Source organism: Neolamprologus brichardi, chromosome 13, assembly GCF_056152115.1.
Source record: "Neolamprologus brichardi isolate AB-2024 chromosome 13, ASM5615211v1, whole genome shotgun sequence".
NCBI classification, from domain to species: domain Eukaryota; kingdom Metazoa; phylum Chordata; class Actinopteri; order Cichliformes; family Cichlidae; genus Neolamprologus; species Neolamprologus brichardi.
In genome coordinates, this window is record NC_142116.1 from 25,918,531 (window position 1) to 25,945,640 (window position 27,110).

Below are 27,110 nucleotides of genomic sequence, written 5' to 3' on the forward strand. Positions count from 1 at the left end.
GCTGCTGGTTGTAAAACAATGTTCGCGTTCAGCAGATCAGCGTGTAACGCCGGATCCTGTGGCAGGGCTCGGGCAACATGAGCAGCACACTTACGGCGGCTCGGGGGCAACGCTTTAACCAAACACTGGCGCTAAACTGCATGTGTGGTGCTCTTCGCATGCGGTCACGTGGGACTGCTCCTCTATAGCATGGCTGTTCACAGAGCAGGGAACAACAAGACTCCTTCATATATGAAGCAAACAGAAGGGCTATAGGACTAATGCACAATTAAATTCACATGCAGAGGGTGAGATCATTCGTGCAGGCTTTCAGGGAGCAGGGATTTAGAGTGAAGAGAGCTGTCAACAGAACAAGGACGGTTACTGTATGCAGAAGAGCCATCTGTGTGTGAGCGCTTCCTATGAGCTCAAAACAAGTCTCCAGAAATTCTCCACTGCTCTGACAATTCACTCATGCTCTTATTAGCAGTTATTGAAGAACTGGCAGGTAGCCATTTGTGTCACTTGACTAAAATCTTCTCTCAACTGAAGGGCAAAGCCGTTCTGCCTGGCATCAGCTTTCCAACCACCTCCCAACCTTCCTCTTTCAGGACCATGTGAATGTTGTCGAGTTTCCCAGCAGGCAAGTCACTTTTTTGGCTTGTCCTCTCAGCCCTGCAGCTTTACAAAATAAATGGTGACGTGCCAGGAGGGCTCCCAGAGTGCTTCCCAAACAGCTCAAACGCAACCGTTTACAGGTTTCTGCCTCCTAACAGACATCACTTCCTGACCTCGAGGCCACGCTCTGCTCCTCTGCTGCTGTCAGTGTCTAGACTTGACAAACATAAGCACACAAGAGTGGAGCCATCATGTTCCCTGAAAGACCTTCACCCTGCTGTCTTTATACACACTTAAACACACTTCCAGTTGGACAGTGAGAAAGGATCAGTCTGCTCTTATATATATTTCTTGGGTTATTAGTCCTTTATTGATTCAGTTTATTAATGTGGCTATTTCTTCGTAGCGATGGTAGCAGGATTATTCTAGCAATAGCAATGTCAGTTCACTACTGTGACCCAGTTTCACACAGCTTTTCTGTGGTTCCGTATAAAGTCAAAAAGAGCAAATATCGTTAATGTGTTCATTTCAGGCACTGACGTGCGGTTCAAACCATATGTCCACAAGGGACAGGCAGGATGATAGCTTAAAAGGAGAGAAGGCAAAATGTTTTCTCGGAGACCAAACTTTACTGAGGAGGATGGACTAAAACCAAGTTTAAGAAAAGCAAGGATTATTGTGACATGTGAATCATGGAAAGCCTCTCTGGGAGAGTCCAAGAATAAAAAAATGGTACAAAGTGCTGCATCAGGTTAAAATGTACCTGTTAAATATCAGAATTTGGTAAAACTGGTCATTTTGACTTCAAAATTACAGAAATAATTCTCATCTTTCAGGAACCATTTGAATTTTCTCTCTAGCGCAAAGCTCGTTTAAAGAGCGCTTGTAAAATGAACCTGCTGCCAGATCGTAACAAAATTCAGTTAAAGGTTTTAATAATTTCATTGCAGCGCTAAACAGTTTCACTGTAGCAAGATAAGTATAGATGAGAGACATTAACTAAATTTTAATGCTATGTTTCCCTTCTAAGCATGAAGAGAATCCTGTAGAGTTTTAGCAGCTTTAACTACACATCACTGGCATCCAGGTGTCATCTACAGGAAAATATCTCCTCTTTGGCACCTCTCTCTTTCTTTACAAACACGTGGAGCAGCGGCTAGTTTTGTTTCTACTCCTGGCTTTTCCACATCTATCCACCCACCAGCATCCACACCATCTTCTTGCTCTGAAATCACTCATGATTTGTCCACTGATAGAGTTGTGCCGCTGGTCTGATGTCACTCAAAATCTCCCTCAAAGCCCATTCTAGGTAACCACGTTACAGGCAGAATACATCCTCCCTCTGCTCCCTCACCGTCCACTGCATTTCTTCCAGAAGCTGGGCTCCCGATTCAATTTTTGCATCGATCTCGTGCAAAAAGAACAGCAAAGAAATCAGATCAGAGGAGTACTAAAAGCTTTCCCTCCAAATCAATCAAAATACATGAATAAGTTACTGGTGCCTTAGTATGTTTTAGGGCATATTACCTTAGTTATGCCATTTCAAATATGAAATCAAAACTACCGTAATCTATAGCAAAACTTCACATTATTTTCATTACCGGCCATGCTGCAGCCAGTGTAAAGATAATGGCTCAATGGCTGGTTGCAAGTCTCATATATTATGCCTGATGGAAAAACTGTGTCTAAATAAATGAATGGTTTCTGATTAATAGACTCATCTTTTCTCTCTCAAATCACTGGATAGGAAAACTGCTAAGCATACATGCGTTCCTGTGTGTGACTGCGCGAGTTGTCCTGTAGTCTGTCGGTGCACAGCGGCCGACTGGCTCCAGGTCCAACTGTGGCAAGGCCCGGGCAAATTCCTCACCCGGGTGCCCGAGTACTTAGACGTGTCACGGCCAACTTTGATGGATGACTTCTTGAAGGTAAAGAGATATGCATTTTACTGCTCGAAGCCTCCGCAGCGTCGCAGAGGGCGAGAATTCACGTGTGCACACAGTCACCGACATTGTGCCACTTACAGTGTGCGTCACGGCCTTTTGTTAGCCAATGCTTAGTTCACATCTCTCATTTTGTGACAACTTCTTATCCGGCGCTGGACAGCGGACAGAATTAACTTGCAGATTAAATGTTTGTGACTAGTATTGATTTATAGATCTGAACCAAAGTGAGACGTGTGCGTGCATGCGTGTGTGTCGGTGAGGCTGTGTTCTGATGGCCTGCATTAAAAAGAGTAATAACCTCACAGATGGTGAGGGGCCGGTCCGGAGCAGACTATGTGATGGGGAACAATCGTTGGGGCTTGATTGCTCAAGGAACACAAGGCAGACCTGACAGGGGGAGGGGTACCAGTATCTATCTATACAGATAGATAGATGTGAGTGTGTGTGTGGATGTGAAGCAGAAAAACTGCAGGAGGGGGTTGTTTAAGTTTAACTAGGCCACTGCTACCCATTACATGACTGACAATGATGTGGTTTGTCGCACACACAGAGTAGATCAAATCAAATTTCATATGCTGCTCCTGGCTTTCATATATTTGATTCATCATCACCTCAAGTATGTGGAAATCATTTGTATTCGTTCACAGCAGCACATTCATTCCTCCCTGTGGAGAGATGATTCAGTATTATATGGATAGGTGCAAAAGTCAGCCAGTGTAAAAGGACAATAAATCCTACTGTCACTTATGCAAAGTGATGTAAATGGGGTCCCTGATTAAGACACAGAGTCATTTAAAAAACAGGGACTGGCAGAACCTTGACACACACACTCAGTCTCCAGCTCTCACTTTTACACATGTATGTGCGCACACACACACACACACACGGTTCCATGTATCTCGAGACCTCTCTCTCTCTCACACTCACACACACACTCACACACACACATGCTAAAATCCCCAGCCGCCCTGCGCCTGCCACCAGAGCAGTTTATCAAGTAATTATTGTTTGATTACAGCGTTTCATTATCTGCGCTGATTGAGTCACAACCGACGGCAAAGGTCAAGCGCCATTAATGCGCTGCTCCCGAAACATATTTCCGCGCCGTCCGCGTGTTTGCCCTCCCTCTCCTCTGAAAGGGCTAATTGCAAATGCATTTGTTTGAGGAAGAGGAGAGGAGAACACCCGCTCCAATCTCCCCCAAGTCCCAGTGAGACGGAATTATCAATGCTGTCCATAGTGTTCGTACACACACACACACACACACACACACACACACACACACACACACACACACACACACACACACACACACACACACACACACACACACACACACACACAGACGTACCAGCAGAGACACATGGGAGCAGTTTGGAAGCGTACGCAATCAGACTTAACAACTGATACCAATCAAACACACATCCAACAGCTTTCATTAAACCGTTTTGGACAATAAGCGCGTGATTGGCTACTTATAATTTTACATATTAATAACGAGTCTTTAAGGCGCATATCTGAGCAGCATAATCGCTGCATTTATCGAAATGTAAGAACTTAAACCTCAGGATTCGCTCTTTTAGCACTTTTCTTTTTTGCTTGTGAAGTTTGGAATTTTTTCAGATACACTGAAGGATAAAATCGATATCTCTTTATTTTGATGATTTTTCTTTTAAATTTCAAACAAACCAGGAAAAAACCTCTAAGAGATTTTGTAGCACATTAGAAAAAGATATTTGGGGGGGGGTTCACAGTCTAGTAAGCTTTTACTTCGTCTGTTTATTTATAACCAGTTCTTTGAGTCCGGATTTTTTCAAGAAGCTTTGAATGATAATGAGATAAGAATTTCTCAGAAAGTGAAAGTTAGCTCGAAATAACTTCCTCTGTGCTGCTGACGAACCAAGGACTGTGTTCTTGTCAATTCTCAACAGGTCCTTTTGACCCCGTTACAATTATAGTGGCATTAAATTTCAGTTTTTGGTTAGCGTCCAGGGTTTACCATACATTCACAAACTGTCAATGAGCTGGATAAAGAGCCACATAACCTGTGTGGCTCTACACGGTAGATCTCTGTACTGTAAATATAAATGCATCAAACAAACCATTGTGTAATACATGTAATGGCTCCATACCTTGGCGGGAAACCGATCTCTTGTTCATGCAGACGTTCTTTGAACACTGACAGCTCTTTATCAAACTCTAAAAGCTGTGGAAAGCAAAACAAAAAGACAGAGGCGTCAATAAAACATCAACGACATATACCATTTCAGTTATTTTCTCACTGATGGGGTGTTAATCAAAAAGCTGCTCACAAAAATATATTCTTATCTCAAAAACTGACCAGATCAAAGTTTTTATGAAAATATGGACGGTTTTATCCAACAAACAGACACATGATAAGACATCATGCATGTCTTTGGACTGACTTTAATTTGATTTCTGATAATGACTGTTGAAGGAAAGTATGGGGGTATCTTCCTGTTAAAAGGGAGTTTTTCCTCCCCACTTTTTCCAAGTACTTGCTCGTTCAGGGTCATCTAATTGTGGGAGTTTTGACTTTACCTCTTTTCCTTATAAGATAAAGCACCTTGAGGTGGCTGTTGTGATTCTGTGCTATATAAATAAAACTGAACTGAATTGAACTGAATTGAATAAGCCAGAGGGGAGACGTGGACAAGGTAGCCGATCATATTCAAATCATATTAAAAATGCAACAAATTCTTTGTCAAATGCAAGATTTACATGATATACAATGTACAAAAAAGCAAGTCTCTCAAGAAAACCAACACAAGGTGATAAAGACGGAGAATGAGGCTCACATCTTTGGCCTTATTCAATGAAGTCCACATACCCCATGCTGTATCGACAGCAGCTGACCAGTGTGTGTGTGTGTGTGTGTGTGTGTGTGTGTGTGTGTGTGTGTGTGTGTGTGTGTCACTAGCCCTTTCCTACAGGGGTGGGGGGGTATAACTTTCCACACTGACAGTGCATCCACACACTCTTCATCAATCATGTCTCCTCACCCAGCTGTACTCACTCACTAGAGTGTACACACACACTTCCCCCAATTTCCCCCCTTTCACAAAACCCATAAATCATTAGTGAAAAGTGCAATTAGCGGCTCCTTGTACACATTAATTATCTGCGAGATGAACAGGTAGCTAGGGCACCTGCATGACTGCTTTCCTGAGAGACTGACAGCGACGTTTCCCAGCAACACCCTCCCGGAGGACCGCTCGCAGGTCCCGCCCTTTCCTTTCAAACAGGAAGACGTGGAGACGGAGGCGAGTCGTGTTTGTTTAGTAGTAAATTAGGCTATTGTACATGTTTCAAACACCATGCTACAATGATGGCCCGATGAAGACATCACCCGCAATAGCACGAGTCTGACAGCTTAACATTAATGACATTACGTCGGTGTATTACATGCAGCAATATGTTGATGGCTACACGATGAAATATCCAAATATTACCCATGAGCACCACGTCATCGCTGTTATTTGGAAGGACGTCCTCGCAAAGTGGAGACGGTGTCATGTCGGCGTTATGATATTAGACGAAGGTAACTGCTGTTCTCCGTGTGCGCTGACATATTTATACATACGTGTATAACCGTCTACGCGTTGTCTTCGCATCAACGCTGAGTACGCACTTACACAAAAAAGAAATAAATAAGCCCGTCGGTGTGTTCCTTCACCATGATGCTCTGCAGTGTTTGTGTGATTACGTGTCAGTGGTGTAGAACAGTGGCCATTACTTGAGGCAGAGGGGGCCTCGCAGACAGAGTCTCAGCGGTTCAGGAGGGCAGATGTGCTGCATTCATCAAACTCACACTGCCGGGGTCACAGGAGAGACTCACACACTGTGGATGAGGGATGGCAGAGCAGGGGATGCAACCCCACGCTCCACTGTACACAACCATCTCACCATCCAGCCACTGATGGCTTCTTTCAGTGCTGTTTTTTCCACATCTGACCAATACGGGGCTCTTCAGGCTGATCGAAAGCATTAATACTAATTGAGAGATTAAAAAAGATGTTGTAAAGATAAGTGAACCAATGTATATTTAGCATTGCATTCTCTGCATTCATCTGCTGCGACCGGTTAGGGGTGAGGGTGTCTGTTTCTTGAATCCAAACTGGAAGCTGGTTCCAGGGAAGAGAAACTTGGAAGTTAAAGGCTCTCTCTGCCCTTTTACTGTCCTAAGCCCAAGTCAGCAGTCTGAGAGTGAAGTGCTCTATTGGGATGATACGTTATTATAAGGTTTTTAAGACAAGGCGGGGCCTGATTATTCAAGACCTTGTATGTGAACTGTGAATGTGTGACTGAAGAGGCACACTATTGAAAAGAAAAAAAAAAGAAAATACGCACACAACATATAATTCCCATATTTTTTCTCTTTAAGGCTATTTTGCTTCCTCGGTTAAACATCTTGATCTATTTCAGAAAGTTTTGTGTATCGCTGTTATTGCAGGAAACATATAGTGACAGTATTGTGAGTTATAGTGCGAAGTATCTGTGCATTCACAGGTGTGATAATGTTTGAGGTAAAGCAGCTCAGACTGATAGAGTGTGACAGTTTAAATAACAGGGGATAAGCAACATATGGCTGTGTGTATTCAAGTAGTGTGTGTGTGTTCGTGTGCCTTAAGTGAATGTTGAGTAATTCACCCAGGTGAGTGGAAAACCCTGCAGTCACAAATTTCACACTACATTTCATCCCAGGTCAATTAAGCAGAATGCTCCGGTGCTGTGTTAGGTCAGTGCTTTAAAAAAAGAAGCAGAAGAAGAAGAAGAAAAAAGCATCTGATATCAGTTCAAGGCCTCGTGACATTATAAAGCCAGCAGGAGTTTGTAAACCAGAAATGACCTTGTGGGAGTTGTGGAGGAGGTGGCGTGAGATGATGCCACTCTGGCAATACTAAGGAGGGGGAAAAGATGAAGAAGTGTCCGGATAAAAACTACCTTGTCATGGGCTCAAATTTCTGACTGTGCTTGGATAATCGCCGCGCTCCTAAATCAGACTGGCGTTGATAGCTAAGAGGCAGGAAGCCGAGAGGGGTACAAAGAGGGGGAAAGAGCATCTCGGGCCTCCGAGTGTTCCTCTCAGCATGCTGCCCGCTCATCCACCAACTGTAATTGTGCTTTGATTTACGCATCGTCAAATATCCCCCGTGACAACACCTGCTGCTGTTAAAACTCATCAATAAATGTTGGGGTGAAAGGTCATTTAATTTGATTTTTACACCTCACACTTGGCTTTCATTGCAGGGGCTGTATTTTCCCCGCTTTTTTATGGGATCTTCATTATTTTGTGCAGAAAACCGATAAACCGTCAGCGACGCCGGCCGGGGATGGCTGATTGGGAGCTGAGATGGGCCGACCAAGGCTGGGTTTAACTTCACAATTATTCTGATAAAAAAAAAAAAAAACTTAAAAAAATTCAACGGCAGCTTGGGCCCACTGTCCCTTAGAGCCATATATTCTGATAAGCCTAAGTAAGCCGTCAATACTTTCCTAAAGCGTTCAGAAGAAAGGCGAGTTAAATTAAAAGAAATACTCATTGTAGCATCAATTTATATAAAGGTCAGATTTCATTTAGCATGGCTTCTGTATTGCCACTTAAGAGCTCTGACAGGTGAAATATGAAAGAACTTCGGGCTGAGGCAGCATTTGTTCTTTAGGGGTTTTTTTTATGTCCCTCTCATGTTTAAAATGTCTCCGGGCTTTTGAGTAATGCTGAAGACTACACTGCCAGCATGACAAGGAGAGGCACGCCAGACAGAAAGGTTCATCACTTGCTAAAGCTAGTACACAAACGCACCCTCCTCCCCTCTCCTGGTCCCCCCCCCCCCCCCAATCTGCCGACACACGCTGATAAAGTTACAATAAAGAGATACTGAAACAAAATCAATGGGAATGGAGGAGGGAGACTTGCCCTGTGTGTGTTTGTGTGTGTTTGTGTATGTTTGTGTGTGTTTGTGCGTGTCTTCCAGGAAAGGCACGAGCATGCACCATGGATGCTTGCACAGCCTCACAAACACACACACACACACACCACGCTCCTCCCATCTTTCCACCGGAGCAAGGCCCCATGGTGCCCCTTGACGCCATGAGCGCCCAGAAAATTTAATCTTCCCAAATACTCATCAGGGCTCTCCATCGTCCTGCCGTGACAGCGCCGGGGATAATTAATTATACAATTTCGATGGGAATATCGACTAAACAAACCTATTAATCATAGCAAAAGTCAATAGGCATGGACACATTCAATCATGTCCCGGCCAATGATTACTCCTCTCAAAATACAATAATTATTTTCAAGAGCTGCCTCGAATTAAATTTCTGTCAAGCTGGTACAAGTCTTGCAGTTGATGAAGGATGCAATGGATTTTTTTTTCTTTCCCCCCCTTCCCCAGTGGAGGAGTGTAAGGAGGGACATTTATCCTTTTGGAAAGGTAGTTTGTTTTATAAGGATCATAACACGGTGTGTTTAACTAGACCATGACCATCAGATTATCTCTGATGCCCCCATTATGTCATCCATCTTGTCTGGCTTGGTGAGGAGGCAGAGAGAGGGAGAGCGGGAGGAAGGGAGAAGGAAATGAAGGTGAAGGGAGGGTGGGGTACCTCAGCCTCCTCACAGCTACTGTTTCACAGTTAGGGGACATTTCTGCTGGTCAGATTCAATCATGCTTTACTGGACAGCATGCAAGCAGACATCCACATCGACTTTCCTTACTGAAGACTCGCAGTCTTCTACATTTTACCTTTACCTTATAAGCAAGAATGTTTATTTTCTAGTTTCTGGATTATTTGGCTACCTTGATATGCATTTACAGTAAAAACACTTAAAATAAGTCCATAATAAGATATACTGTATCTCAGCAGTTGAAGAAGAAAGAAGAAAAAAAGGAGGACACGTGTTTTGGAGGCACTGAGCTTGCTTGAAGCCAAACAAATGTCACATAAAAGATCATGCTGAACTCAGTAAATTTTGGAAGTTAAGTAAAGTAACTGAAAATACTTTTTTTCCCCCACAATTCCAATTCCAAAATATGCCAGCTTACTTTGGACCATCTGTTTGGCTGCGTTAGGCCACTCTAAACAATTGAAAATATTCAGTGGCTTCATTTAATTTATTGACACGCAAACACGGCTAATGGAAAATCAAGTGGGCGCTTTCTTTCAGCTCAGTGAGATGCACGTCACGTGACTTATAAACGCACAGAGCAGGAAAATCAACATTATCATGCGGCATATGAATAAACCCCGGACGGCCTGAGAAAATCAATATAATTACATGGATTTAAAAATATATATATTTCTCAATGTGACAAGAGACACGTGCAAAATCATACAACTTCACTTAAAAATGCATGAATTGAATTAGCAGTAATAACGAGCTCACATTAAACCACACCTTGTGATACAAACCCAGTGCAAGTTCATAAATGATAACACTGATTTATTACCCAAAACTTTAACTTAACAAGGTTAATAAACTCTGCGGCTTCACTGCCAATTCTGCTGTGTGTGTGTGTGTGTGTTTGTGTGTGTGTTTGTGTGTGTGTTTGTCATTCATGTTTTTTAACAAGGTCCAACTTTGAACTACTTAATGTAATACAACCATATAAAAGTGGAAGTGCATTCCTCTGCTGTTTTTCTTCTGCAGACGCTGAACACGCCTCGTCTGCACTGAGTGCTGCTTAAAAGTTATTCCCTACATTTGGCCTCTTGAGTGGGGAAAAAGAGTGTTTGTTTGTTAGGTATTTGAGGGCATCTGCACCACTCAGGTCAGCAGCTGCAACCTAATTATTTGAACCTTTCTGTGCTACTGTGCAGACATGAGGAGTCATTTTGAACTTTGCTTTGTTGATTTCACAGTCAGTCAATGGCGGTCATTACACAGTGGAAAAAGAATGTATATGACAGTTGATCAAGGAAATTAAACTCGTAATAGATAAGATGAGAGGTGAGAAAGTAGATGATTATATAAAAGTTAAAGGAGTGACTTACTGAGGTCCCGTTGTCTTCCCGGAATACTTCCTGGTTGACATAATTAAAAAGCTTCTTTTCAATTTGAAGAATAACCTGAATCAGTGGAAAGAGAGAAATTGCACTCTGATTAATAGCAATACTAATGTGAACTGCACTCAGTAATTAGAGAACTAATGAACAGCATTGAGCTGCAGCAGCAGACAAGCACTGTTATCTCTACACGTGTCTCATCGAGGCTTTACATTGACCTTGGCACCTCGGGGTCAGGTGTATCAAAGCAGAAAATAAGCAGTATTTTGAAGTTTAATTACAGGTCAAAACCTAAAATTTTTTACATTAAATATGGTATTTGAATATTGTCATTTACTTACTAACAAAAGGGTTAGACCTTTATTAATACCTTAATATCAGTAGGATAAAAGCAATGAAGTGAACACACTGACCAACAGTGAGCAGTCTCACAGTCTTGACCTTTAAAACAGCAAACACTGTAATGTGTTGGCTATGATTACATTTAATCCTTATCATATACCTGCTTCCAAAGGTAGACTGTATATAAATGATGGACACGGTGACATCTCCTGAACTGAATAATTAGGCCCGTACCAACTTGGTGTTTTAGAACTGGATGTGATAAGTGAGAAACACAATCACAAGGTAGGCTCGCCCTAAACCATAACCTGCTATGAAATAATGAACATCATGTCATACCAGTAAGACTTTAAACTAAAGAATGAGACTATAAACTCATCAGGACAGTGCCTACGGAGTTCATCGACAGAGTTTCATACAATCTGACTTCGTGCAAACGGAGGTGTCGCCCCCTGTGGGTGGAAGGATTGGACCAGCCTACATTGGGTTAGTCCAGGGATGGGCAATCTCAGTCCACGAGGGCCGATGTCCCTGCAGGTTTTAGATCTCACCTTGGGTCAACACACCTGAATCGCATGATTAGTTCGTTACCAGGCCTCTGGAGAACTTCAGGACATGTTGAGGAGCTAATTTAGCCATTTAAATCAGCTGTGTTGGTTCGAGGACACATCTAAAACCTGCAGGGACACCGGCCCTCGTGGACTGAGATTGCCCACCCCTGGGTTAGTCAGTGAATACACAGTTCCACAAAAGGACTGTATTTGTTTTTTTTTTGTTTGGGTTTTTTTTTGTAAGCATCGAAGAACTCACCTTTCGGTCATTATCAGTTTCTTGAAATACTAGCTTGTGAATTTCATTGTTGTCGGTTCTGATTGTCTGCATGGTGGCATCAGAGCAGAGTTTCTGGACATAAGAAAGCAACAGGATAGAGGATTATTGGAATGTTTATTTAACAAACATTTGATGTCACTAACATGCAAACCATCTATGATTTAATTTCTAGTTTACAGTTACTGGCATGTTAATATACAGTATACACTAGTTTCTCAGTATACCTCAACACCATTCGTTAAACACTGTGGTGTATTTGAATGACTTTTAAAGAGCCAACCCACAAACAGCCACCTCACTGTCCCCTCTCTTTATCTGGGTCTATGTACTGACCACATGGACTGTGTGCATGGTTAAATTCTTCTTTGTGGACTCTCTTAACAATTAGTTAAACATTCGGCCATCTGTGTTTGAAGACAGTTGAATGAGGAAATCCCTTAGCCAGTGGTTCCCATACCACACAGCAGAGAGCCAGTGACCTGATTCAAATTCAAAGCACAGATCTGATAATCGGGTCAAGCCAATATAGCGAGCAGAAAAAGGCCCTTTAGACCGAAATGTCACAAATCAGTCCTGCTTCGGCCATGAAGAAATGGCACACCAGATTAGAACAAACACCGTGCCCTGAGAGAAAGTGGAACAACTCCTCGAACCCCCCTTCCACCGCCTCAGCCCCATTCCTTCATGCTTACCCCCACTCCCCCAAAAGCAACTTTCTAAAGCCCTAACAAATCGCTCCATCTTTCACTCATTTAGGCCTTCCAAATGCAGGGTCAATATGGTCCCCTGGCAGCCAAATGCTAATGCGCTTAAGTGTGCTTAAGCAGCTTTGTGCAATGAATAGGCCAAAGAAGGAGCTAGTGAGAAGGGCAAGAGATACTTTCCCTGTCAAAAAGTCATTGTAGCCACAGCTAGCAAAGACAATTGAAGAAGGTCATTTGAGGGTGTTTGATTACTGCTAAATGTAACAGTACTGTAATATAATATAATAATTTTAAGATATCATCAGCAAAAACTCTTAGAAATCTTCAAGAAGATTGTGAGATGTGGTGAATTTCGCATTTTTTTAAATTAGGGCTATTAAAAGCACCCTAATGTTTTTTTGGGTTTCTACAAACATCGGAGTCCAGTAATTCTTCCAAGTGGGTGCCCTTCTGACGCCTTGCTTTGCAAATCCAAAAATCAGTCAAGCAGAAATGCCTGGCCACTTCACAGTTACAACTGAAGCCAGAAGCTTACACTGCTCGCTGGCACAATAAGCATCAATATTTAAAGGACAGAAATAGCCACTCCATTCATGTTCAAATGATTTCAATAATCCGTTAAGCGTTACTTGAATCGCCGGCACAGTTAAATGTATGTAGTCATGGACAGACAGAAGATGATACATATAGGTTTCAGATAGGAGAAGAACAGAATGATGTAATTCTCAGTGAGATAACTGAGGTTTTGTATTCTTGTAGGTCTATATTGTGTGCCAAGAGTGTCACTGCTGGGAGGGTTCAATTAGAAAAAAAAGACAATTAGCTAATGCTTTTTCTAGTGGGAAAAAATGTCTTTTCCCAGAATGATTACACTTTAGCTACCTGAAGAAAGAAAACCACTTTAACTTAAAGCAAACAAATGATTCCAGATGCAGACTTTGTGTTTAGCCTGTTAGAAAAATAACAGGTATTTTACACAAATAGCAACCGGTGCAGACGGACCTTAAGGTATTCCAGCTCTGGACATCTGTGCATGTTAACAATCGATCCATTCCTATGTTTAACGACTGAATAATCATTGCTGTTGGCGGTGGTTGATTGCACTGGATTGATCACAGCTCCCCTACTGTCATCTTCTGCGTCAAACATCCCACTCATTTAAGACGCGCCCGCTCATCCCAGTGGCTGTGTCATAAGATCCGCACACCAGACACTGAGATGGGGAAAATGAGAAGCCCATGCTGTCACTTAAGGCTATATCAGTGTGGTGCTGTGTCTTTCCCGCTGCCAACAGAGCCCAGGTGCTTGGGCAGAATCTTTGAACAGATATCTCCCTTCAAAGCCGCAGCTTCCTAAGCACATTAAATGTAGAAACGGCCTCACTGACCATCCTAAATGACATTACCATAATTCTGCAATTGGCTTCTCATTTGATATATGCCAATTAGTCTGTGGGAAGAAGAAGAAGTCTGGCAAAGGGAAAACATTAACAGACAGCTGTCAGCGTACAACGCTGTAGTCCAAAGGACAGTGTGGATGTCTTCACTGCTGTGGCCTCTTTAACAGATCCTGCAAAGTGACTTGGCATTGCGTCTCTGCATTATGGGTCACAGGTCAGCACTGTGTGTTTGTCCAGGGCCAGAGGGGCCGGGTGGGGGTGGGGGGCTGGGATGAGAGGCTGCGGAGGAAGGTGCTGGCTTTGTGCATCAATGGAGGATAATCTCATGACTGTCGAAGGAGGAAGCGGCTGCTTAAAGGAGCTCTCTATTCCAGCTGCTCTCCTTAGAAGAGAGGTTAAAGCAATCTGTCCCACTTCAAAGACCGAAGACGCACACACACACAGACACACAAACTAGCATTCAAGCCTTCTGTGTTTGGTGCTGCCAACAGATGGACATGATCCACCGTTCCCAGCTTAAACACTAAGAAACCCTCTCAGGGCAGCATAGCAGTCTTGACAATGTGCAAAGGTTTGTTTCACAAGTCAACATTTAGAAGAGGAAAAAGGCTAATGGGAAGCACAAACAGAAGGGAGCATTCGATGAAAATCACACCGCTCAGGTTTAAAAGACGAACAAGACTTCAGATATTAAATACAATAAAAGTATCTCTTGATTTTTTTTAACATTAACTAACCTTTATGTTTTACCTTTTTATTGCTCAAAACAAAATAGATGAAAGGCAACGCTGGAAAATTCATTTCATATTCAAGACATGTAGTTTATTATATGCTTTTATTTCATGTAAACTGCATGTCCCAACCTATGTGATGGATCCCCCCCCCCCCTCCCACAGAAGCCCAGTGATTATTAAAGAAAGTATGAGAGCGTGCGCAGAAAGAGACAAGAGGATGAGTGTACAATGAGCTAAGTATTCATTCTTCATTACTAGAGGCAGGGGACGGGGGCTCCCCTCTGTGTCAGCGGGAGCACTGGCATTGTCAGAATGCACCATTATTTTCCAGCTGCCACGCAAAGCCAAGCTGCCAGCTGAGTTAAGGTGTGCCAGCCGGGGTGGCAGGTTCAGCGCGAATTGCTCGGCACTCCGATCGCTTTTATTCCACTCGCCGTCGTTCATCACGCTCATCCTGCGCACGCGATTGCGACATCAGCACGAACGAGGGGAGAAGGTGGCATCCAAAGTAGCAGACAACAAATTCGGCCATGCTTTCCTGCCAGCTATTACACAGGAGAGCCAGTAAATCAGCTGTGACCCCTCCCCACCTCATCTGACTGGACACAAGCCAGAGTTATCCACTCCGCTCTCCCTGTGACTGGCTAATTTAATGTCTCCAAACACAGTGGATTCATCACTGACACACACACACACACATATATACAGTAGTAAGGGGAGTCAGCGTGAAAACAAAGTTAGTCTGTGTGACCCACTTGGTCGGCGGCTGACCCCAGTAAACCTGGCCTGTGTCCTCCCCTGACACCAAGTGAGACACAGAACTCTCACTCCTTTCCATGAACTCAGTGAGCAGCGGTGAGAGCTGATGTTGATGGCCAATGGCAGTGTGCGTGTTGTAGGAGGTCCTCTAACCTGCCACGCCCTTGCTAAAAAAAAAAAAAAAAAGAGCTTGGTAAGAGGTAAGAGGGCGTGCGAGGTAGTGATAATGTGCCCTATTTATCTTGTGCATTATAACATCTGGGAAACTTCTCTAAAAACAATGGCACAATGAGGGCTGCCATTCTGGCTTTACCTTCAGAAACCCACCAAAAGCATTTGTCCCCCTGGAATGGATAATGGACAGGCCACAAATCATTCGGGACAACAGGACGGAGGGTTGTGTGAGAGAGAAACTCAATGTATGTGTATGTTTTGTGTGTGTGTGTGTGTGTGTTCACCCCTGGTATTTAACTTCTCTGCTGGCCCATTCTGCAGGGCCCCGCAGGACAAATTGCCCTGCATGGTTGTCTTTGAGAGGCAGTGCAGCGCGCAGAGAAAGGGACAGGGCTGAAACACAAGGAACAGGCCTATAAAAATTCATCACTTTGACCCCTGTGACCTCCAACTACTGGGTTTTTTTTCCTCTTTTTACTCACGCATACACACACAGATGCACGAGCACGCACTTGGCCACCCACACAAGCTTGGAGCTGAGGGCAGTTATTCAGAAATCATCTATTCGAGTTAAGTTTTTAAAGAGAAACGGACAGTTGCTGCGACAAGTCGGCTCGAGCTGCAGAAACGCACTAAGCCTCGTGATCTCTCTGTCTCTTTCTCTCGCACATGCACATGCACACTTGCTGCTGACACAATAGCCGCAGAAAAGCTTTCTACACAGGAAAAGGCCACCAGATGCTTCATTGTGACTGTGTCTCTGTGTAAAGTAGTGGCAGTAAAAGGAGGCTGGGCTCTCCAGAGCCATATTAGTCCCAGTAAGAGGAGGACATTGTCTCAGGCCTGGACTCTTGACACATTACTGCCACCTGTACAAAGAAAACCTAATGAGAGATTTAATCTGAGAAACCTCCCCTGCCACTTTTAGTCAGCACTTTGAAACCAACCGCGGCAGATGTCTGCAAGACTGTTTAACGTACCGGCTTCTCTTAACCTCTCAATAAAGCCGTGCATGCTTAAATTGCTCAATAGCCATTCATTTGAATGTTAGCTGCACTTGTTACAATTCCTCCCAAAAAAAAGGGAGCTTTGTGATGTGAAGGAGTAGCCGGCAGCGCCACGGCCATTCACGACTTCTTCTTAACACCTCGGACCTAAAGACGGCATTTATCCTGTTAATGAGAAAACAAATTCACATCCAACCGTGAAGCAATCATTGTAGCGCATTAAAATATAGGCGGCAGCAGCGCTATTGATAGAGTATAAGCACTTACTAAGCACCTGAAAACATTGCTCTCTCATTTAATTTACCTGCTCCTGCAGCAGCTCTAAACCGCAGGAATCAATTAAAGGAAACAGACAGCGAGGTGATTTGTCGTTGCCGAGTCAATTAAGGAATATCGAAGGCCCAATCACTGATTGGTGATTAGTGACGGTCCAATAAGCATACAGAGTATGTTGAGTTCATTACTCTGGTATTCGATAAAATCAGGTCCTAACAATTAATGAGAGTCTAATTCTGTACTCTTCGAACAAGGCCGGAGCGTGGTTAGCACTGTAAACGAGACGCGCTGCAATCATGGAGACTCTTCCACAACTTTTGAAGAAGCAAAATAAACATAGACTTCATCAAATGTTAAAAACATATCTTCATACGTGGAAGAAATGAGGTGTTCTTGTTCTGAGAGAGCATTTGATGGCTTTTTCAGTCAGGCGGGCCGGCAGGTGACCAGCTTCCTTCCTACTGGTAGAACCCCAGTAAGCCCTCATCACACACAAAGAACGCAGACTTATTTGAAGCACCACCCGTTAATTTGTTTGCACCATTTCATCTAAATGATGTGCTTGTCCACCAGGGTGAGAGAGAGGGAGAGGTGTAAGTCAGCAAAGGAAAGGGGAAAAGGGAAGGTAACAGAGGAGGAGGCGGAGGGGTCTTGACATCCCCCACCACAGGGCGCTAGGCAACCATCTAGTGGGTGGGCTTTGTGATACATTTTACCAATTTTTCATGCCCATCCCTCTTGATGTGACCCCACTCAGGGCCTTTTATATCAGTGACAGCTCTGCGCAGGAAAACATGCTGCCGCTCTGATAGCATGAAATCGGGAACAAAGACCCCCAAGGAGAGGAGAAGGGGGCCACCGAGGCACGCTGTGCTCCGGGCCCGCCTGGCTCTGGACACAAACAGATGTTAGGACAGCCCCGGCTCTCACTATCCCCTGAAAGAGGAGGCCCTGTCGGAGAAATGTGCCTGAGATGCATTGTTTTGGGCCTCCTCTAAGACAAAAACTTGAGCCACTCCTTCTGAAAGGGCCTGGCAATATGTTCGCCACCGATAAATCACAAGGGAGAGTGAGAGAAAGGGCCATGAATTCTCAATGTGGCCCTTAATGGGCCCTCTTAAATATGATGGGATATTTGTGTGTGGCTGTGAATGGAGCCCGGTGACTTTTAATGTCAGTGGGCAGAGTTGTTTAAAAGCCCGTGGTGCCAACACCGGGTTTACAGCTGTGTTACAATGAGCCATTGTCGAGTAACATCACTCTGGTGCTGACAGTAAAGATTCACACTGGGAATCCTGTCGGCCAACTTGTTTAAATAATCCTTGCAGGTTTGCCGGCTTCCTTAACAACAGCGGAATGTTTATTCTTTGTCATCGCTTTTCAAAGTTTGCAGTGGAATGAGCCCAAGCTCGCAAACGCCACGACTTAAATAGTTCCCTGATTTGAAAAAGGAATCATGTCTGACTTGCGACGTGCCGCTATTCTCATAAAGACTGCTTCTTGTGCTTATATGCATTATGATTCAAATGCTGCATGTGTGCATGTTTGTGCACAGCCCGCAGCCACGACATGTGCCACTCAATCCTTCAGAGGGACAGAGAAAAAACTATTATTGTGCTCTGTTTTACAAACGCTGAGGACTGCATTAGTCAAAAATAGACTGACATCATACAAGTCGGACACTATGTACCAGGCACAAAGAGATCCCTATCCTTCACAGTTTATGCCACATTTCATCTGGACTAAATAATAGCATCACTGTTAGCTGTTGTCGTTCCTCTCTGGGTTATTTTTCAAAGCCGGGTGTCCATACTGACTAACAGAAGATGAGACAAACCATCAATAAAGCAAAACATAAAGAAAGACTGTGGTGCAAGCCAAAGTTGATTATTCATGATTTATAGAGCTCTTATGTTGCTTAGACAAAACAATGGATTAAATGTTTATAAGTCATGCATTGAGTTCACTGGTATTCACAGACAGACCAGATTTGATCACTAAATCAATTTAAAGTGTCTATATTGTTTGCATAAAACTTATCAGGTGCACTGTGGGTATTACACTGTAGCATGACATGAACCAATAGTAAAGAGCCATCTCTCTAGAACCTTTAAAGGAATCTTCAAAGGTGCATCACCTTATGGTGCGCTTTTCATTTGTTGATTAACTGAGTATTAACTAGAGATGGCACGATAACACTTTTTTATGTCCGATACCGATATCATCAATTTGGATCTCTGCCGATACCGATATGAATCCGATATAGTGTATTTTATAATCAATAAAATCGCTTTTTATTAAATATCTTGCTGAATTTTGTATAAGTTCATACTCAAGTTTTAAAAACCAAAACACTAAAGCTATTCTGTTATACCTGTATGCAAAAAATACACTGCACCCAAAATATTTCATAGTTCAGCAACACTGATCAATCTAATAGACATAAACCTGCACCATCCTCCCTATTCTGGTATTTTAAAGAGAACTTAGTGGAAATATTAAACAACCTAGCTAATAGGGTTGACAACTCCCAGCAAAAGAAATAGGGAACCACCCCCAACACTCCGCCTCGTGATGCTTAATCGACGTAATCGACTTTAATTTAATGCACGTGTAAAACAAATGCACAGAAATCAATTATTTTTCAACAATAATGAAATAGATTCAACATCTTTCTTCAACAGAATTGCAGACTGCACAGATGGTACCTTCCCAAAGGAAAAAGTAGAATAGCTTACTAGGGTATATATTAGACTTAATAGTTACTATATACAACAATGGACTTCATATATTTTACATCAGATGAAAACTTTGGTTGTAAGATTCAGATAATTATTTATTAAAAGCTGGAGAATAAGAAAGAAAAGTATTTCTCTGTGACCCCCTTTCCCTGTTAACGCCCTACATGCCCCCTGGCAAAACCTTGCTAGACCCGCCCCTGCACAGTTACCAGCAGTCAGCTACATAGAAAAGGATCCTGGTGTAGAAAGTAATATTAAATACATTCTAACAACAGCTTATCAAGCTTAAACGTGCTGCTGTTGTTCAGCCTGGTTTCCTCTTTCTGGTGCAAAGTGGGCGATAAACAAACAAGAGAGACGGGACTCGGGACAGAAAAGCCGATCAGCTGATCATTAATCAGTTTCAATTTGAAGTAGCAACAGGAGAGGGAGGGAGAGAGAGGCAGTCGCTCATTATATCGGTTGTTAAGCTTAACGTGGGAATGCTTTACGAACATTCAGAGATGAACTTACATATATGCTTTACTTCTCTGGGATAGCTCTCTCGGAGATGAAATGCCGGTTTGGTAGCGAGGCTCCAAATGCTCAACCAGACCGCCGAGAGGTCGCCACAGCCGCTCTATGACGTGACGCATACTGCTCCGAAGTGCTAAGGTCATGAGCTGGGTTACGCCATGTCGCAAGTTTTGTGAGGTACTTTTGTAATATTGAATGGATCGGATTACATTTTTTATTTCTCTCTGATATCCGATCCAGTAATTTAGGTCAGTATCGGACCGATACCGATATTTAAAATCCCTAGTATTAACCAATTAAAAGATGTAAGTTCCTCCTTTTTTTACATCTTAAAAATAGACATTAAGTCAGTTAAAGAGAATCTAATCAACAGATTAACTGAGTAATGGTCAATTCTGGGGGGGAGGGGACTCATAACTCAAATATACTGCCGATGAATCTGTCAATCAGCTGCTTAATAGAATAGGTTTGAAGTACAAAAAAAAGAGACATCTAAACAGTGGCTCCAGCTGGAGAAGACAGCAGTAGTGCGTGGCTGTGGGGTAACTCAGGTTACAGCCCTGACCGAGACCAACCCCAGGGGCCGGCAAGACGGCGTCCCATCCCGGGCCCCGTTGGTGCCAGGCTCTGCGCTCATCCTTGGCTCGGTTTGTCACGCCATCCCACCGTTGTTGGCATGGTGTTCCCAGCTGCCAGTGACAGCGCCCCTCCCCACCTTCCCCCAAGTACACAATGGCTGGCGCCGGGCTCAAACGGCCTGTTGTTAATGAGCAGGACCAACAGAAGCCACTGCTTGTTCTTCATTTGCCAGGGTTTTAATTATATGGACAGCGTTGCCATCAAAGCTGCATCTCTCAAGTTTGCGCCCTCGTAGCTGAACTCGTTTTTTCTCCTCCGTGTCTTCGCCGCTGTATTCATTAGCATCAAAAGCAAACAGAGAGAAGAGGGAGAGTGAACAGGCTCTGTTGTCTAGAGGGAATAGTCTCCCTCTATATCCAGATGGGTTATCAGTGATATAATGGGCACTCATTGTGATAGATTGGACTCTTCTAAGCCAGATAATATGTCGTTATTGTATCGTAAGGAAATATCTCCACATGTCTAACCACTGGGGCCATAAACAGGCGTAGGTCAAACAGTAGGTGCTAACAACTCTATTTTGACTTGCATGGTGCAGTAAATGAATGAGGTTTACTGCATCAGGACAATTAAGACAATGTCAGGTGGGTAGTCTTTCATGGAAAAAGTGTATTGATTTAGTAGATTACCACGACCATTGGAAGGGATTTGTCAATACAATCTGGCCTGGCAATAAAATAGTCAAACACAGCACTCCAATGCCTCCTCTTGCTAGCAACGCCGTCTCGAGAATTCTGAAAGCGGTCATTCCTCCACACAGGCAGAGGCAAAGGTATGTGATCTGTGTCGCGTTCATTTTGGCGTCCAACTGTTTATCAGCTAGAGTTGTGAAAACATCCAGTCTGAATTTGATTAAACATTGTAGAGAGGTGGAAAAAAAGAGCCATTAAATTTCAGCGCTGGGCTGCTCTTTAAAATTGCAAGACGGGGTAATGGCCTTGGCTCAAAATGTTCTCTCTAAGTGCCCTTCTAGGTGCAGGAAGATTTTTAGGCAAATTCCAAAAGACTTGGTACATATATGACTGTGTATACATCTGTGTCTCTGGGTATCAATGCATGAGTGTATCTGGAAAGATGAGGGCAGCCAAGGAAGGTCGCAGTCCCCAGTGTCGGGGGTTCCACAGAACAGAGGCCCAATCAGTGCTGGCCCGCTGGTTAATGGATGGATGGCCCCCAAAATTAATTAGCCTGACTAATGTAGTGTACACTTAATTACACTGGCTGCCTTTTGATTTATAGCTGGCCTGATACACACATGCTAGTCAAAGTCAGGCTAAAAAGGGAAAAATTGTTTAGCCTTTACTAGTGCAAATTATTTACCAGGGTTAGGTTCAGCAGCCCGGACAATGGACCTGATGAACTGCTGCTGGTTTTAGTTAGACACTCCAGATAATATACGCGTTGTTTCTTTCCACTGTCTGAACAACAACCACTGTAATATTCATATTGCATTATCAAAAAGGAATAAATAAGGTGGCTGTAGATTGGACATGACTGAGGTCCTTGCACCCACATGCTCAATAAGAAAACATGCCATTCATGAGAAAAGTGATGTCCAAAAAAACCATGTTTGGTTGTAATTCTGCTCCCATAGTCACGAGCATGTGCACTGAGTGATTGCACTGTGTGAAAAATGAATGATCTATCACGCTGCTCTGTCATTACTAGGCATTTTACAGCATTCATTAGGAGTGGGGCTAGTCTAGGGCCCCACCTTTAATTTCATGCTGCTCAAGCGAGAGAAAGGACACAGGACAAAGGAAGGAAGATTGATGCCCAATCCAGCCCTCTCCACTTCCTGCAGGTGCAGACAGGGGGTGCTATTCTTAGTGTCTCTCTCCAGTCAATGAGAGGCCAGCTAGTCTAATGAAATCTGTCCATGTAGCAGCAGATCAGGCCCAATTAAAACAGCCCCGCACCATGTCACGGGGACAGTAGATCAAGTCAGCAATTAACCTCCCTGCTGGCCTCTATCAATCCTTAAATTGGAGCGGGCTGGCCAGCAGCACACAATCTCTGCAGATATTAAATTTACATTCTATTAAGTTTAATTAGGAGGGATTTTAAATATACTAGGAGTCCAGGCACAGAGCCCTGAGCCTGTCATCGACACTGTTGATTCACAGCCACGGGCCACCTCGAGGGACACGCATACACTCTTTAATACACGCCATCTTTTACCACCTTCTGACTGAAGCGTGGAACCATAGAAAAAAAGATATTCAGTGTAGGTGTGCACGGTTCGACAAAGGTTATATGATCTGGCTTCTTAACTGAGAGCCCAGCCTGGGAGCAGCTGTAGGGTGAAAGGATGGCAGCAGATTTCAATAATAAGATTAAGTGTACAGGTACAGGTTGACTGTTGTCACCTGAGCGTTACTTAAAACACAGTGACTAATGGTTTGTGTGGGACTTTATATTAGCTGTCTTTCAATGACTGCTTATCTTATAACGTGAAGTCAAAAAAAGATTTTAGAATGTTTTGATAAAAATAGTTTCAGTACTAAACGTGTGTTGAAATAACAGATGAATATACATATGCATTTTATCTAACATCCGTCCCACAGTGACAATGATCAATACATGCTCTTTATTTTAGAATAACAATGTGCATACAGGGAATCCTTTTGCCATTTCACTCCTTAACTGGAGATTTCAGTCCAGATCCTCACCTATTAAATATTAATTGTTTCTGTATTTAACAAATTAACATTTAATTATAAAGATTAACTGCTGGTTGAACAAACACTGGAGATCAGGGTGTTTCCTGGCATGTCCCCTTGGGCTCTGAGCAATTATGGCATCGTTTCAATTAAGCATTTTAGCAACAAAGCTGTTAACTGAATAACAACTGAAACATTTTGGCTTAATTTATCATAAAATGAGTTGTTCTGTCTAACTTACACAAAATTCTTTTTGCCAGTCAAGATTATCGCTGGATACTAAGGTGCACTGAAATTTACAAAGGTGGTCAGTATTGTAACATCTTTGAAAATAAATAAATAAATAAAATGCACTGTTAACAGCCTGTTTCACTCACAGAATTTTACTTTTTTGGTTTATTTTAAGCCTAACAGTCACCTGCAGTGAGCGGTAGTATCTGGCCTAGATTGTGAATGAAGAAGACCAAACACAGCCTTTGGGGTAACGTTGGTCTAACAGGTTTCAGGGCATTCCTTCAAAAACACGAGACTCAGACTCCCTAAAGGAAGTTATAGATTGATATGCAGCCATGTTTTAATAGCATGCTCTATCTTTACGCCGCTTATCATGACTGTCCTGAATGTGCCTTGAACATGAGCGCTTGATAAGGGATATAAATGGACTGATTGAAAACGTCTCCTTTGTACTTCTTTGTTTTATCAGCACTGATGCAAAGCATGATCAAGCCAAATCATGATCACACCCATGGGAGAGGAGAGAGAAGGTTGGCGGGGCATGGACCACCTCCAGGCTGCTCAGCCTGAGCATTAGTCTCCACGTGGCTGTGTCTTTTGTCTGCGAGTCAAAGGGCCGCTGAATGGGGGTCAATTGAAACCAATTCCCTCTGTCGGACACAATTAATGGGGTTGCCCAGGGTGGGCAGGAGGGGGGCAGCCACAGGCCTTTGGTTACTGATCCTGCCGCGCAAGCATGCCAGGAATTTGCCACCTGGAATTTGCCCTGTGACAATGACAAACCCACTGCCTTCCGAACCCACCTCCTTCTCTGTGCACACACGGATACATCCTAAAATACTCCCTGTCCCATCCGCCCTCCCACAAGGCAGGATGGGTGACATGGGAGTGGCTAGATGTTGTCCACAGTCTAGTCCCCCACAATGGACAAGAGACAGAGAAGAAGAGGAGTGGTGTAGCGTGCAGCTGTAGAGAAATGTACTAGAGTATTTTCTGATCCAGTGATTCTCAAAGTGAGGCCTAGGGAGCCCTCTGGGTGTTTTGAGAGCTGTCCCCAATGCACAGCAAATCAAAAAGCAAAGTAGTTCAATTTTGCAAATATTTCACCCACTTAACACAGCAAAAGTACACACAAGTATCTATTCATCAGTTTGGCTATTTTGTTTCCCCCCGGCCTGTTTCTATCGATTGAAAAAAAGAGAACGAAGAGCGAGAAAAGCAAAAAAATGAGATTCTTAGACAGGGAGAAAGAGCGCCAGCCTCCCTGTGCCTGAATCAATCTTCGGATAAGTATGGACGATCGATCCGCTAGCAGCCCATCTACAGTTAAGCACTTCAGTAGATGTGCACTAATTGTCCTGTTGACATTAATTGTCATTAAAGGGCTTAAAACGGCCTCCCGGCTGTGAGTTACACCCTGCGCAGAGGTTGCAACCCATTTGTTTATATTGGTGACATCACAGCCCTCTCTACGGCTAACACACAGTTCGCCGTTAAATCAGACATGTTGATCACCGGATCACATTTCGGTCAGATGACATCATCAGCTTTTTTTGGTCCCCATTAAATGTTCGGCTTGTTTGAGGAACCCTCATTAAGCTGGAGGAAAGGTGAGTTTGGGTGCAGTTTATACGCCGGCCTAGTGCTCTAACTTCCCATTGGGAACAGGGCGAATCAATCAGTCATTAGGTCTAACAAATTGGTTTGTGTGTGTGTGTGTGTGTGTGTGTGTGTGTGTGTATTCGCATTGGATGTGACTGTGTAAGTGAATGGGGCCAAGGTGCATAAGAAAGGAGTTCTATGGAGGGGAAAGGGGGGCAGAAATGGGGCACACACCGATGCAAGCCTGACACATCCCTGGAAAAGGGGTCACGACCCCTTACTGCACTCAAACAGCATTTCACAGCAATGCAGACACAGAGAGGTGGAGAGCTTACCGACCACAGAGCAGCTTGGACAGGACAGGAAACATGAGGAGAGAGTTATCTATAATTAGCTGCAGAGGATAAACACAGATAGACTCTGAATCATCTCATCTGACTTTATTGGATGCTTTCCTTTCAGCTTAATGCAGCCATATTCCCTGCCAGTACTGGCATTGAAAATACAGTTTTCCTTCATATCTGAATGCCTGGAACACTGTGTCTTTTTCCGCAGAGATGATACAATTTAAAACAGCCCATCATTGACAGAAAATCAATGTGGCATCCTAAATGTGTGCCAGGTGACATGTAATTGCAGAAGCTGACTTCTGAATAGCCTCAGTGTGTTTGTACATCTGCTGCTGTGGATTCTGTTTGTGTATTTATTATCTCCAAAGCAACGCATGTTCACATGACCAGCGGCTTAATGTGATCCAATTACACCACCAAAATCAAATGTACTGCATAAACTTTGAGGCCATTAATCAATGCCCGCAATAGATCGCTGAGTAAAAACATGTGATGTCCATCCCACTTAGCTGGCTGCCACAGAAGAGGCGGTGATTTACTGCCCCACCTAGTGCCTGGATGGCTAAACTACAAAAAAAAAAAGTTTTTTTTCTGTGCCACACAAAGTTAAGTCCTTCCTAACTCATTTAAGCATTCAAGCCCTCCATTCAGAAAGCCTCCCCTCCTCTTCCCTCTCCTCTGAATAGGGTTGCAATGAACAATGCTCACACCTTGAGCAGGCCCACTGATTCGTGGACCATTGTGCTGGAGAGGAGGGAGAAGACCCGCTAACAAGTGTCTCCCCTACTCTGTTACCACAACGCTGTCTGCAATGTCTTCTATAATTTCCTCATCTCCCCAAGGAGAATACTAAACGACGACCTTAGCCATGGCTACGTTTGCACCAAAAGAAGGAAGGAGGAGGAGGAGGAAGAAGAAAGAGGGGAGGGAAGGAGCCAGGGAGGAAGGGAGAGGAGAAAGAGCTGTGAATGGCACCATAACATAACAATGCACTCCGAGGCTCGGTCGGCAAACACAGCTGGGCCGGCCACAGTGAAGCGTTTAATGAGTCATAACTCTAAAGAGACAGTGAGGCTCTAAAACCACTTTTACTATACTGCGGTCACCCTCACAAACACAGTCAGACACACAAAGGCTTTATGGCACAATGCTGTATTACTATGGATTTGATAGCACGTAACCGCACGTGTGTACAGTGTGTCATTAGCTCTCTGTTGTGCCATTACATCCCCATAACGCCCAGATAATGTATACAGATAGCCATCCATTACTAATATGTCAAGAAAACAAACCCTACTCACCTCAATAACTTTCTTGGAGTCCAACCTGAAGTTAAAGTCACCGAAGACAAAAAATGGCAGCTTCTCATACCGCTGGTCCGTGATCCTGCACCACACACACACACACACAAACATAAATAATAGAAAAAATCTGACATTCATCACCATTAGGTGTAGGGATGGGTATCGAAAACCGGTTCTTGTTGAGAACCGGTTCCCAGTGTTTCAATTCCTTGGAATCGTTTGCCATTTTTGCAAACGATTCCCTTATCGATTCCAGTCGCC

General features: G+C 43.5%; 1 protein-coding gene across 4 annotated transcripts in view; it reads right to left on the reverse strand.

Annotated features, from left to right (window-relative positions):
* inpp5a (inositol polyphosphate-5-phosphatase A) overlaps positions 1 to 27,110 on the reverse strand; it is a 150,493-nt gene that overhangs the window by 13,147 nt on the left and 110,236 nt on the right. For all 4 annotated transcript variants that reach the window (XM_087850374.1, XM_006799063.3, XM_006799062.3 and 1 more), the window contains 4 exons: positions 26,847 to 26,931; positions 11,727 to 11,819; positions 10,563 to 10,637; positions 4,676 to 4,749 (listed from right to left, as the gene is read on the reverse strand). In XM_087850374.1, the coding sequence (XP_087706500.1) occupies positions 4,676 to 4,749; positions 10,563 to 10,637; positions 11,727 to 11,819; positions 26,847 to 26,931 (327 nt within the window). The remainder of the gene's footprint in view (positions 1 to 4,675; positions 4,750 to 10,562; positions 10,638 to 11,726; positions 11,820 to 26,846; positions 26,932 to 27,110) is intronic.